Raw genomic sequence first — 13,824 nt, 5'->3', positions numbered from 1 at the left:
GTCCTTCTAGTGCCTACTGAGTAGAATCCTCAGCGCTTTGACCACGGATCTCCGAATCCTTCAAGCCTCTCCCTTTGTAATATCAAAAGGTAATCTCATTTGCCTCCTGATATCTACCGAACAAGCTCAGATCATTGCCTGAAAAGGAAGGCGTTACAGATTTGCCATTAGCAGATCAACAGATCCCGCTAACAATCCTTCATACTCGACAAAAGTACTGTACAGTAGTTATGCTTAGCTGCTTAGTAGTGCTTACGCATAGTAGTGGCTGTATCCGTGTAATACAAGCAAGTAACCAATCATTCAGTTGATCGATCAATCCTTTGTATAGCTAACTAACATGCGTTTTATACCTTCTCTCGCTCGAGAAGACAACTTCCTGTTCGAGCAAACATCCCGAGCAAGTCGCCGTCTCATAGTTGCCATCGCGCAGCCGTGGACCAGATCCTGAAGCTGATTTCGCGATCTAGAACAGCTAGCAAGGTAGTATCAACACTTAGCGAACACGAGGATGGAATCGTCTATCCTTCTACGGGTTACATCGGGATGAATCACGCCATTGCAGAGCCGTCTCTGAGATTCTGGCCCCTTAGCCATGGTGGAAGTAGGAAAGAGAAATGAGAGTCTGTATACATTGGACAATGATGCTGTATACTTGCCGTGGCCGTCACGAGAGGGCCAACCCCAGGCGCATATAAGAAGCTCGAAAGCTGCAAGTTCTCTGGCATCAAAGTAACAAATCAACTCATCTTTCTCTAACCGGAGACACTTTCTTCAAGCGTTCTTTCCCCCTCAAAAGCTCAAAATGGCCATCACCGAGCCCATCCTCGTTGCGGAGTCTCTCCCAACCATCGAGCTCGACCTTCTCCGAGCAGACAACGAAGCGGAAAACAAGAGACTCCTCAGCGTCTGCCAGAACTATGGCTTCTTCTACCTCAACATGACCAGCGATCCCGAGCTCTGCCAGCTCTGGGAAGACATGCTGTCCATCATGAAGGAGTACTTCGAGCAGCCCCTTGATATCAAGATGCAGGATGCCCGCAACGACGACAACTTCGGGTAAGTCACATCACCCAACCCATCCTGCATTATCACCACCACTGACCATCCCAGCTACGAGCCCATGGGCACCGAAGAAGGCCCCAAACCCAAGACCCGAGACGGCTACGAGTCTCTCAAGGTATGATACTCCCCCTTTCTACACCCACTCCCATCCATACTAACATCCACAGTTCTCCCGCCGCGAATACCTCAAAAACTCAACCGACCTCACCACCAGCATCCGCACCAAATCCACCCCCTTCTTCAACTTCATCAACCAAGCCCACACTATCACCCTCCTCATCCTCTCCCGCCTCTCCACCCAACTCGGACTCACCGGCCCCTCCCGCTTCGAAACCTACCACGCCGACCCCGGCCCGTCCACCTCAACCCTCGGCATCCTACGCTACCCCAAGCATGAGTCCGGAATCAGCGAGCCCACCAGCGTCGGCCACAACCAGCACACCGACGTTGGCACGCTGACCTTCCTGCTCGCGGCCCAGTGGGGTCTGCAGTACTGTTCTCCCCAAACCAAGCGCTGGGAATTTATCGAGCCTCGCCCCGGCCACGCTATCATCAACGTGGGCGATAGTCTTCGCTTCCCGTCGGGTGGGGAGCTCGCGAGTGTGGTGCATCGCGTTGTGCCTTTGAAGGAGACGCAGGAAGAGGACCGTTACAGTATTGCGTATTTTTTGAGGCCGAATGATGATGTCACCTTTAGGGATGCGACGGGCAAGATGTGGTCGGCGAAGGAGTGGCATGATTTTAAGTTTGATGTGTTTAAGAGTCCGAGTACGTTGGATGCGAAGGGGAGGTTTTTGACGGGGATGATGTTGGAGGAGGAGAGGGGGAGGTGGGTTGGTGTTGCTGGGGAGGGAGGTGTGGCGGTTGCTGTTTGATCGGAGTTCATTCTTTGATTTTGAGATTAGATCTTTGATTTATACAAAATGGTGGACGGGTATGCTAGGATGTATGTTGTGAGGCTGCTAAAGTATTGACTACATGCAAACTCTGGATTACAACTTCTCGCTGTATAAGTACATGAACCTCGAAGAGTAGCCAATTTAGCACTGAGATGTTGCACTCTTTAGACGGCAATGTTCATTACGTCTTCTAAATGCTAAATCAATCTCATAGTCAAGATATATGGGTTCTATCTAGGCGTTATTGTTTCGTACCATGGTGTTAGTCCAGGCTTGAAAATTACTATATACTATTCTTACAACAGTTTGGCAGTTTTGCGACTATGCAGCCAGAGGTTCTGTTATCACCGCCTTGTAGAAATCAACTACTTGCGATATTTCTATGCCCAGCGCACCAATTGCTGCTGGAAGTACAAAAGGAACAAGATCCTCTGAGGTCCAAGATTCAACTCAAATTAGATCAGAAAATTGGCATATGAAAGATGGAAAGCAATTAAGGCCACGAAGATAGAGGAGTACAAATGGGAAAGGAACAAGATATGAATGGCTGGTAGAAGGTTTTTGCCGCAGGTGACGTTAGGGCAAACCGAGCTGAATTGACAGTAGCGTCTTTTCATTCTAGGCAGTGAATTTAGAGGAAGCAACTATGGCCGGTGTTTAAAAACCCACTGCGCTGATTAAAGCGATATATCGCGTCTACTTAGAGCAGACGGAGGGGCATATCGCAACCGATGACCAAGTCCAAGGTTAAACAGGCAACGGGAGCCGGGGAATTCTAGAGAGGTATAATGCAGACCGTAGGCGCCAAAGCTGCCAGTAATGCGCTAGCCACCACCCCATGCACTATGGTCAAGCGCAGCACCTGAACTTTCACATTGATAGATTGTTTCCAGAGAAAGGATCTTGTGGGTTTTAGCGTTTGATTTTAGCGTGGGCTGCTTTTTATTTATTTATTTATTTCTTTTTCTTTTCTTGCTCGTTCTCGTAACACAAGGCCTTGGTATCATCGGGATATGCGGTTATGCACTTATCCCTGTCGTTCGGGCCAAGTTGGGCACTGATGCATCCAATATGGATTCCCCCACTTGAGACTCGACGCATGGCATTTACGGAGAACTCATATCATTCTTTACCCTCTTCCAACTGCGATCGGTTTTACCTAGCTAGGGCAAAATAAGTTATTGTCTGAACCACAGTCAGAGTTCATTAATCAAACATTCCCCCCTTTCCCTCTCCATTGAAAGGTTTCCCCGATATCCGAAGGTTTACTTATCATGTTTCAGCTGCCAACCACCATCCTACCTTTCAATAGTATTGCAAAGGAAGGGGAGGAGGATGAAGATGAGGAGATATGCTCACTTTGCAATTGCCTGGAAGACATGACATTTACACGTGAGACACCGTCAGGACGCTATAGTGGCTATAATTTCCGAAATTGCAGAATGAAAAAGTCGAGAGTTCAGGCGGCCTACTTCCACAAAGGTTGCCATCAGTGCCCCAGTATATCTCAGGATCTACTCTGCGTTGTATGCAAACACATGAGACTCAGGCACCTAATACAGTGTATACTATTAGCCGACTCTCTCACTGAAGAAGTCCTGAATCGCCCTAAACGATATCCATGCAGTCTGGATACTATTTCCCTGGAATTAGGTTGCGCCAGAGACTTAGAAGAACGCTCTATCTACTGCGACATCTGCCGCTTTTTTTCTGGGACGGCCAAAGAGGTGATGGAACAAGATAAATTATCATCTGATTTAATGTCTCACATACGAGTTACAAGGAGTGAGTTTACAAATGGAGGCGTCAAGAGCAGCTTCAGTATCCAGTTGTTTCTGGAACGCCCACGAAAAAAATTGAAGGATGATGCGCTATCGTCTCATCGGGAACTCATCAATAAGCTGTTGGTGGGTGCGTAATCTCATGAATAACACGGGACTTTCACTAGTTAATTACAGGCCAGTGAGTGGCGACTAACCAAATACAGGGGACAAGGTCTTTATCGGGACAATAGAGCCTACCCATGGCCATCGCCTGGTTTCTACTCCTATACCCCAGCAAGCGGTCGACTGGCAGAAGGTCTCCAAGTGGGTGAGAGACTGCCACTCTGAAAAGCACACGGGTTCTTGCCAGACGAAGCCTGATGTCTCACGAATAAGTGGGCTTCGGGTCATTGACACCAGAAAGAGGTGCATTACAATTGCCCCTGGGGCGTGTCAATATGCAGCTTTGAGTTATGTGTGGGGGGCCGTGAGCAGCCTCTTGCAGGCAACGATGGCAAACATAGATCACCTGTCTGAGGAAGGCTCTCTGAACAGCGATCGTCTACCTCAAACTATTGATGATGCCATTGTTGCTTGCAGGAAATTGGGGATAGATTATCTTTGGGTTGATTGTCTTTGCATATTACAGGATGAACACCCTAACCAGAAAGCCTACTGGCTCGATTCTATGGGAGCAATCTACGCAAAGTCATTTGTAACAATCGTTGCTCTAGCCGGAGAGAATGCCGACCACGGCCTTCCTGGAGTAAACAAAGTCAGTCGAGTGACATGCTGGTCTGGAAAAGTACAGGGGATATATCTGATTGCCGCACCCCCAAGCTACTCTTATTGTTTACAAAATTCGAAATGGGCTACCAGGGGCTGGACGTTTCAAGAGGCAGCACTCTCAACACGGCGGCTTTTGTTTTCCGACACCAGAGTTTTCTATGAATGTTGCCACACCGAGCATGTCCAAGCTGATTCTTATGGTAAGAGGTATGATGTAAAAATTGCAGCGATTCCTCTATTCTGTTACTCAAGGATGGTAGAGGATTTCACAAACAGGGATCTTACCTGTGAGAGTGATGTGCTTCGCGCATTCGCAGGCGTTCTCCACACAAATTGGGGACAAGAGTGTTATTATGGACTACCCCTGAGAATCTTCAGAGATGCAATTATCTGGACGGCAGTGAACAAAATTCATCCCAGAAGGCATGCAGCACCTGGTGATGTGTTTCCCACCTGGTCGTGGTCTTCAATTAAAGGACCCATCGAGATGCGTAAGGCAACCCGGACATCCCTAGCAATCTGGGCAATTCCCTCTAGGTCGAGTCATCAACCAGATCTCCAATTCATCACATATAGTGTATGGAACGCAGGTAAACTCGAGGAATCAAAGAAGCTGAAGTTCGAGAAAGAGGTTGACGAAAAGGTGAAAGTGTTATATTTAAATGAAAAGGAACAAAGACTTGCTGCGATTATGGCCTGGAAGTGCGGATGTTTCTCTGGATCATTGCCGAGTATACTCAACACTAGAGCCACATTGAAGAATTATGAACGAATTCTTGGCAAATGGAGATCACATGCACAGCTTTGTGAAGAGGCTCATGGAATGTTAGGGAATAATATGCGTGAACAAGATATGAACGCGCGGTTTCCTTCATATATGCGTCAAGCATGTTCTTCCGGGTCCATCTTGATCTATACGCAATCACTGAATCTCAACCAACTCAGACTGGGTAAGAAGAGTCAAAAGTATTACGAGGAGGAAGTATTCATCATTGAAGCTGGCGATTTCGTGGCCGAAGTAATCACTGGCTCACTCAACATGGAACGAATCAACCTTGTTCAACAAAAAGACCCCAATTCTCAATTTACCTTACTCGCTCTCTCTGTCACGCACAATGATGGTGATATGTCTAGTATGTGTATGCCTGCGATACCACGAGGGTATGTTTGGTGGGATTGTTCTGCGAGACGAAAAATGCTTGATAATATTGACGGACCCTCGAGTATTGATGATATTTACCGACCCCTGAGAATTGAATCCAGAAAGTCTGATATTTCGGTAATTGCTTTTGAGGTCCGGCCTTGATGTACCTGGCCATGTAAGTGTCTATGCAACCCTCTCCGGAGTATCTTAGATGCCTGACCCCCTCCTGTAGAAGGGCCCGACGTACGAAAAAACTAAGACTTGGTCATTCGGCTAGTATACAAGAACAGCAAGACCAACATCATGCTCAGATCGTTTCACGCCATCACACCTTACATTTCTGTGCACTTTCGTTTGAGTATCTAAACGAAGTTGCCAGAATTGGCCATTACTTCAGGTCCTTTAGGGATCATCTACTTAGCATCCATGCCCGCCTCACCTTCCTTGTCTTTATCGCTTAGCTTTGCCCCACTACTGGACTGACCCGACTAACTTACTTGCTTGTCCGTAACAAGTTAACAACACATAGAGTGATTTGAGAAATTGCCACATTTACACCGTTGTAAATTTGTATTTTTCAGTATGTGATTGGGGGGGTTCAAGTCTCCATGGTGACCTCGGGCCGAGCCATCCCACTCCCACTTTGCTTGGTTACTGACTGATAAACTAGTGTGGACCGTCTCAATAAGTGTCTTTTTGATAACTATCTAATCACCTTGTCGTCAAATGCGGCAAGTGTACATTTATAACTGGCGCTTTATGGGGGTTTTATTTCCTGTTTTTCATATACCAAATGCGTGCCGTACTTGCCTTCAATGTAATTCAGTAGCGAGCTGTTCGAGGTCAACAGCACATGGCACCACCATCATCAGTTAATTACCCCTAAACAGCGCTCCAACAATATCGACCATCTACTCAGCACCGTCCACCTGTGCAGCCTCTACCTGCCAACTAGATACTCCTCACTCAGCCTTCCCGTCGAATTCCTTCCTCAGCGCGCCTACAGGCTTTTTATTCTGCAACAGCGAGGAGATTTGCTTCCCCTGGCTTTTCCTCATCGCTTTCCATGCGCCTGTAATCCGGGCAGTGGAGGGCAGGTGCGAGTTATTCCCACCGCGTGGTGGAATTGATTTTGGGTCCAGAATGCCCGCCCGGACCATTTCATGCACACTCGGATGGATAACGGCGTCTTCGGGGATATCGCGAGGCGCGCCCATGTTGGGTGGCCATTGCCGGGGAACCCATTTGCCGTGTTCGAGTTCGAGGCGTGTGAAGAGGGGGAGGATTTCTATGCAGGTTAGTACCAAGTTTTGGGTCATCACAGCGAGATGTATACACACCGAGTATCCACCAAAAGATTACCATCAGGAAGGTCGCTCCTCGATTAAACATGAGCATATCGTGTGGCTGGTTCGTGCGTTTCCGCACATCATACGCTGTGGTCCCTGGTTCCTCCTTCCCGGGAAACGCATTCTCTCTTTCCACTACGTCTGCAACATTGAGCGTGTGGAAGGACAACTTGCTCTCCGACTTTTCCAGATGAAGAACCTCCTGCAGCATCCAATTCAACGGTGTATCAGACAAAAGGTGGAACTGTCCGGGAGCGAGACTCCAGCCCCCTCCCACGTCACCATGGTTCCCTGCAAACCAGACTTCCTTCAGATCCACTGGCTTGGTCTTGTCAAGCAGCACCAGGGCAGGCTTGAACTTGAGTCTACGTTCATGAATCGATACAGCATGTCGGATGTGGCGAGCCGCCGGACTGACGAGATATTGGTGCGACTTCCGATGGAAGGGGATCTCGAATTGGCCGACACTGTTCACGCAGTCGAATAATCCGAGAAAATGGATCTGTACTTGCGGGCGGCAGAAGGTGGTATTAAACTTCTTCATGTATGAGATTAATGCCTCATCCTTCGCAGTGCGATCGGTCTTTCCACGCGCTTGTTGGAAATTGCTGAATGTCTCCCAGGCAAAATGGATCATCTCTTCGTTACCCTGTGAAAGGAGACCAAGTTCGTGGATCATTTCTGCTAGGAATCGCGCCGTGTATGCTCCCCGCGAGAATCCAAAGATGTAGATATGATCACCCGGGGAGTAGTACCGCATAATGAAACGATATGCGGCGAGAACATGACTTTCAAAAGTTGTTCCTACCCCCTGATCGATGGTGGTTATGATATTCGACTGTAGTTTTCGCGGATATCGAAGCAATCCGGAGCTGGATGATTGACCTTCGACGTAGGTTCCAATACCGGCTGGCTAATGTGTGAGCTCCGTGCTGAATATGCGCTTTGTTGCTAACTTTATTACCCAGACTACTTAATGGACAAACTCACGCTGATAATAATGAAACTGACCGGGCGTGTTCTTTTCGAGCATCTGGTATATCTTGACGATATTTGAGTCGCGCTCGAACCCCATAAACTGATTGCCAGTGCCATCGAGACACAGTACCAGTTTTCGGGGACCAGAATAGGGCGCTTCCACGCTGGACGTCTGATCCACAGTTGAGTGTGGCATCGTTTGGAGAAACTTGGCTAAGTGGAACAACGAAGAAAACAGGTACAAATGGGAAAATCAGCAATCAAAAATATGGATGAGTTCTAGAGAGAATGAACTCAGAGATGGCACATTACGGGACATGCCTCATACCCAGCTTTATCAAGGTAAACGCAACCGTCCGGACAGCAGCACCTTCGGGGACCACAATCATGATGCCCAGCGCCGATCATGACGGGCCGCGGGGAGGATTCCAACACGAACCGCTTGTGGGGGTGTTCGTGAGGTAAAAACTGCCGAGATGCAATCCAGCATCTATCATTGGATCAGCTTTCATGATGATCGTGCCGCGACATGAGGTTTGTGTCCCGTCGGGGTCCGGCCCCTTCTTCATACTGATGATTGGTTTGTCAATGTGCTGATCTTGCCAGCTGAAAACCACACTGTCTGATAAACCCCTCTCATTGTCACTCTCCTGCATAGTGGCTGGCTGAATTTTCTCCTCAAGCACGACCACCTGAGGGGGTCTCTACCCTTTGCTCTGCATATGTGCCGTCTCTGCCACCAATCAGGCGACAGGTGGCTGGCGAAGTCTGCAGACTGTCGCAATGACAGCTCTGGGCGCGGGGCCAGACCGAATCTCATACTTTCAGCTGGGCTGTGTCCGCAGGATCGATAGGTGTTTGTCTGCTCGGTATTCCCCGTATGATCTTCAGGATCTCAGCTACCCCAAGCGCCGGGGACGAGGGGTTCTCTTTCAGCTGGCATTGGTGGCCCAGTTCTCACAGCGCGCTGATTTCTAACAGATATTCCTCGTGTATAAGTATTCGGGCACAGATCTCATAATGTATTGCAGAAATATCGCGATAGCTTGCTCTCTTCAATACGACTAACGACTTAAGCTGTACCTCGCCTAATCTCGCCTTTCTGAATGATGAGCTCCGTTTTTATTGCTCTTCTCCTCTGCTTCCTTTCTTTTCTCTACCTGAGGGTCTTTGCAGATGAACCGACACGCCCTTTTCAGATAGTTGCCAAGGTTTTCTCTTCCCATAAACACCCGACATGGAAGTTGAGGCCTCGTTTCCTCCCAAAGGCCACAAAAGCAGCTCTGTCCAGCATTGCCGGGACGGGAGAGGGGCTTTGGCAACGGCTATATGCGAGGATCTTCCATGCACAAGAGCTAGCAGAAGTGGAAGATGACGTGAAATACCAAGCTGGAGAGTCATATGGAGATCCCGATGTCCTTGCCGCGGGCCTTGTCAAAGATCTCTCGGCTCTTGGACTCAAGGGCAAGAGAAATGATCTTCGTACACTGATCCAATTAGTGAAGTCTAAAGGAAAGCCGATCGATGATCGTCAAATGCTTGTGAGTCGGGTTCCAATTGTTTCTAGATTCAATGAGCCATTGCTGATAAGGAACGACCGCTGCAGATGGAAAAAGTCATCGCCATCGTTGCAATGTTGCCGCGAACCTCCAAGTCCCGACAGAGGTTGACCGGCATCCTGGTTGACCAGCTCTGGCAGAGCTTGGAGCATCCTCCGCTATCGTACTTTGGGAACAAGTATCAATACCGCACTCCCGATGGAAGTTACAACGTGAGACTAATCTCCCAACCTGTCGTCCGAAATACGAAGACATCACTGACCTATTTGACTCCCACACTATAGAACCCTTTAGAGCCTGACCTTGGCAAAGCCGGCAGTCCGTATGCGAGATCGGTGCCCCGCCTCAAGGCTTTGCACGGAGTGCAGCCTGACCCTGGCCTTCTCTTTGATCGTGAGTCTCGAGTCTTGAGTGTAGACAGTATAATCCTAACGCTTGAAATCCAGTTCTCATGGCCCGTGATGAAGGGACATTCCGGGAAAACCCTGCAGGCATCTCCTCGGTTCTGTTCTATCATGCAAGCATCATCATTCACGGTGAGTCCACCATACAAGGCTGATACTTTGTCAAGCCCTTGCGCTAAAAACATGTAGATGTTTTCTGCACGAACCGGCGCGACCCCAATATCTCAGACACCTCATCATATCTGGATCTCGCACCTCTATATGGTTCCAGCTATGAAGACCAGTTGAGGGTGCGCACTATGGAACGCGGCATGCTCAAGCCTGACACCTTCCACGAGAAGAGACTGTTGGGTCAGCCTCCTGGTGTCAACGTGATCCTTGTCATGTACAATCGTTTCCACAACTATGTGGCCGATGTCCTGCTGAAGATTAACGAGAATGGACGCTTCACCCTACCGCCAACAACATCCAAGGATGCAAAACGAAAGGCACTGGCCAAGCAAGACGAAGATCTATTCCAGGTGACTCGTCTGTAAGTCAACATTCCATATTTTCTTCATGACAGAGAAATGAACTAACCCCGGGATAGCATCGTAAACGGGCTCTACGTCAACATCTCGTTACACGACTACCTCCGTGGACTGACCAACACTCACCATTCGGCGAGTGACTGGACTCTGGATCCTCGTGTGGCTGTGAGTCGAGCGTTCGACGCTGATGGGGTTCCCCGAGGTGTGGGAAACCAGGTCTCTGCCGAGTTCAACCTCCTCTATCGCTTCCACTCGGTTATCTCCCGGCGAGACGAAAAGTGGACGAATGAGTTCCTGAAGAGTCTGTTCCCCGACCTCAAGAAACCGCTGGAGCAACTTACGCCACAGGAGTTTATGCAAGGTTTAATAACTTACGAACGAAGCATCGAGAAAGACCCGAGTAAGCGGGAATTCGGTGGACTGAAACGCAATCAACATGGTAGGTTCAACGACGCCGAGTTGGTACAGATCCTGAAGGACAGCATGGAAGACCCTGCGGGTCTATTCGGGGCTAGGATGGTTCCCAAAGCACTCCGCATGGTCGAAATTGCTGGCATTCTCACTGCACGCAAATGGAATCTCGCGTCCTTGAATGAGATGCGTGATTTCTTCAAGCTGAAGCGGCATTCGTCATTTGAGGACATCAACCCTGATCCTAAGATTGCCGATCTGTTGCGGAAGCTGTACGATCATCCGGATATGGTCGAGATGTATCCTGGGATCTTCTTGGAGGATGCCAAGCCTGCCATGGATCCTGGTTGTGGTGGATGCCCTCCTTACACTGTTGGGCGAGCAGTCTTTAGCGACGCGGTTACTCTCGTTCGATCGGATCGGTTCTTGACTTTGGTCAGTCAAATCACTTCTACTCTGCCGCTTTTAAATGTAGGAGCTAACAGCAAGTCAGGACTACACTGCGTCTAATCTCACTAACTGGGGCATTCGGGAAGTTCAACAAGACTATGATATGTGAGTATCGACGAAGCAACTCGATCCATAGCTCTTGGTTTAGTATCTAACAAATCATAGTTTGGGAGGCTCGATGTTCCATAAGTTGATCCAGCGCGCACTGCCCGGATGGTTCCCATACAACTCGCTCCACGCAACCCAGCCAATGTTCACCCGTAAAATGAACGAACAAATTGCGAAAGAGATTGGGACAATAGATAGGTACAGCCAAGACGATCCAAAACCGCCACCGCATACGGTCATGCTCGCGAAGCACGAGACCATCATTGAGGTGTTGAAGGACCAGGATACATTCCGCGTCCCATGGGCCAGGTATCTCAACGACATGATACCGGGCAAGAGGTTCAATGACTACATGTTAGGAGGAGACGGCCCGGGTAACACAGCCCAGAAGAAGCTCGTCAAGTCCGTTTTGTTCAGTCCGGATCAGTTCAGCCAGTTGCTTTCGCATACGACTGTTACGCTGGGTAAGGAATTGCTAGAACTGAACACTCTACAGCTGTCCAAGGAGCTGAACCAAGTTGATATCATTCGAGAGTAAGTTAATCTAGCTTCTGCCACGCACAATGGCTATCACAACTGGAGGTTTACTGACCCGATTCAGCGTCGCAATCCCCCTCAATGCAAGAATAATGGCGGACCTCTTCTGCCTGGACATGAAGACCCCAGAGAACGAATCCGGCAGCATGAACGCAGCAACAGTCTACAAACATCTCATGAACGTCCGCACCTGGGGTTTCAACAACAACGACCCCGGGTTGATGTTGCAACGCAGAAAATGGGCCTCTGAAAGTGCTGAGGCCCTTGTGAAGACTACTCTCAAGGTTGTCAACGAACAAGCCCAACCACAGAAAACCCACATGCTTGCAAGCTTGACTGGCCATAAGCAGTCCGTCAGTACCCTACGCTGGTATGGAAACAACGTAGCAAAGCAGATGATGGAGATGGACATGACTGCGGCCGAAACAGCGGAAGTGTGCTGGCTTACAGCAGTCGGGGGTGTTGGAGCGCCTGTTGGACTGGTTCGTATATTCCATTTCCTGACGACGTGACACACATTCTTCTAACATAATCCTAATCATCTAGATCGCCGACGTCCTACAGTATTACCTCCGACCGGAAAACATCCACCACTGGAAAAAGATCCAGAGTCTCGTCTCCCAACCCGATAACAGTGGCTCTGTCGACAAGCTTCTCCGACAATACGTACTCGAAGCACAACGTCTAACCAGCATGGAATGCACCGTTCGCGTCTGCAGAGCCCACCGTACCATCAACGATCAGGAATTCAAGCCAGGCGACGTAGTGATCACTCTCCTCGTAAGTAGCCCACCCCGATCACACTCATACTCCTCTCACCCTGAAAATCCAACTAACCCCATCCAGGGCCCAGCCTGCCGCGACCCAAGCAGCATCCCCGACGCAGAAACATTCAAGCTCGACCGTCCCTCAAACGCATACATCCACTTCGGCTACGGCGCGCACGAGTGCCTAGGCAAGGAAATCGCATTGACATTCGCGGTCTCCATGCTACGCGTCCTAGCAGGATTGAAGTACCTACGACCAGCACCAGGCGATATGGGCATGCTGAAGAGTATCATCGTCGATGGGAGAAGGGTCTATCTGAATGATAGTTGGTCATGGATGACCCAGGATCCGACTAGTAAGTCCTCCTACACGACCATCCACCCATCTTGCTAACAATATTATTACCTATAGCATGGAAACTCCACTTCTCAGGCTACGGCCAAGGCGCCTACGAAGCCCCACCCCCGCCCCCAGCAGCAGCAATACCAGCCTTCCCTACTGCAGACCAGAATCCTGATACTAGCGACGAGAGTGGTGTCGATGATACAATCTACTCCGCTGTACCTACTACGCATCATCATCATGGGGAACCAGAATATACCAGACAGGAGAGCTACACCATGACTGATGGCGGGATGGGCATGGCAACGCAGTATTCGTTCGGACAGAGCCATCATAATCAGTATCAGTATCATGAGGTGACTAGAACGTCTTCGTCGTCGTTGCCTTCTATGTTGGGGGATGATGAGAGCTATGGGAGGTTTTCGGGGACGTTGAATTGATTTGATGTATGGTAGAGAAGGGGGAGGGGTTGGGGTATTTGTTGTTGTTAATGAATGGCTTCTTTAATATGAGACGGAGAGATGTTCTCAGCTGTGATAGGTATCACTAGACTGTAGTTATAATCCAAGTGACTGGGAGGAGGTACTTTAAAACTACGAGCTATAGCTGCGCTTGATGTAGCATTCAACAGCAGAGCCAGCCAAGCAATATGAGATGAGATAGAATGTGTCGCATTCTTACTATACCTTGATGCAAATTCCTCCGCGAATCCCGGATGTACCAGCCAT

General features: G+C 49.1%; 5 protein-coding genes across 5 annotated transcripts; 3 read left to right on the top strand and 2 right to left on the bottom strand.

Annotated features, from left to right (window-relative positions):
* Window positions 1-371: 371 nt before the first annotated feature.
* BO87DRAFT_371505 (Clavaminate synthase-like protein) lies at window positions 372-1,940 on the top strand (the record flags this gene model as incomplete). The annotated part of the gene is made up of 3 exons (XM_025622074.1): window positions 372-1,059; window positions 1,114-1,180; window positions 1,233-1,940. The coding sequence occupies exons 1-3, from the start codon at window positions 806-808 to the stop codon at window positions 1,938-1,940; spliced, it is 1,029 nt and encodes a 342-aa protein (XP_025473653.1). The 5' UTR covers window positions 372-805.
* On the bottom strand, window positions 385-1,086 carry BO87DRAFT_242678 (uncharacterized protein). Its single transcript, XM_025618848.1, has one exon. It carries the CDS (start codon window positions 726-728, stop codon window positions 552-554), a length of 177 nt encoding a protein of 58 aa, XP_025473654.1. The 5' UTR covers window positions 729-1,086; the 3' UTR covers window positions 385-551.
* Window positions 1,941-3,107: 1,167 nt separating the features above from the next.
* Window positions 3,108-5,822, top strand: BO87DRAFT_371500 (HET domain-containing protein; the record flags this gene model as incomplete). Its single annotated transcript, XM_025622073.1, has 3 exons — window positions 3,108-3,785; window positions 3,952-4,522; window positions 4,607-5,822. Exons 1-3 carry the CDS (start codon window positions 3,239-3,241, stop codon window positions 5,820-5,822), a joined length of 2,334 nt encoding a protein of 777 aa, XP_025473652.1. The 5' UTR covers window positions 3,108-3,238.
* A 603-nt stretch (window positions 5,823-6,425) lies between these two features.
* Window positions 6,426-8,262, bottom strand: BO87DRAFT_347223 (T6SS phospholipase effector Tle1-like catalytic domain-containing protein). The gene is made up of 3 exons (XM_025620927.1): window positions 8,000-8,262; window positions 7,001-7,918; window positions 6,426-6,948 (listed from the first exon to the last, which is right to left on the bottom strand). Exons 1-3 carry the CDS (start codon window positions 8,181-8,183, stop codon window positions 6,623-6,625), a joined length of 1,428 nt encoding a protein of 475 aa, XP_025473651.1. The 5' UTR covers window positions 8,184-8,262; the 3' UTR covers window positions 6,426-6,622.
* Window positions 8,263-9,041: 779 nt separating this feature from the next.
* Window positions 9,042-13,557, top strand: BO87DRAFT_463991 (peroxidase/cytochrome P450 family protein). The gene is made up of 12 exons (XM_025629284.1): window positions 9,042-9,528; window positions 9,594-9,758; window positions 9,831-9,939; window positions 9,993-10,082; window positions 10,140-10,482; window positions 10,540-11,326; window positions 11,385-11,446; window positions 11,507-11,983; window positions 12,051-12,468; window positions 12,533-12,766; window positions 12,833-13,109; window positions 13,166-13,557. Exons 1-12 carry the CDS (start codon window positions 9,094-9,096, stop codon window positions 13,534-13,536), a joined length of 3,768 nt encoding a protein of 1,255 aa, XP_025473650.1. The 5' UTR covers window positions 9,042-9,093; the 3' UTR covers window positions 13,537-13,557.
* The last annotated feature ends 267 nt before the right edge of the window (window positions 13,558-13,824 follow it).

The sequence above is a fragment of the Aspergillus neoniger genome, assembly GCF_003184625.1.
Source record: "Aspergillus neoniger CBS 115656 unplaced genomic scaffold BO87scaffold_92, whole genome shotgun sequence".
NCBI lineage: Eukaryota > Fungi > Ascomycota > Eurotiomycetes > Eurotiales > Aspergillaceae > Aspergillus > Aspergillus neoniger.
The sequence above is the reverse complement of the archived record's forward strand: the minus strand, read 5'-3'. Positions and strand labels throughout refer to the sequence as shown.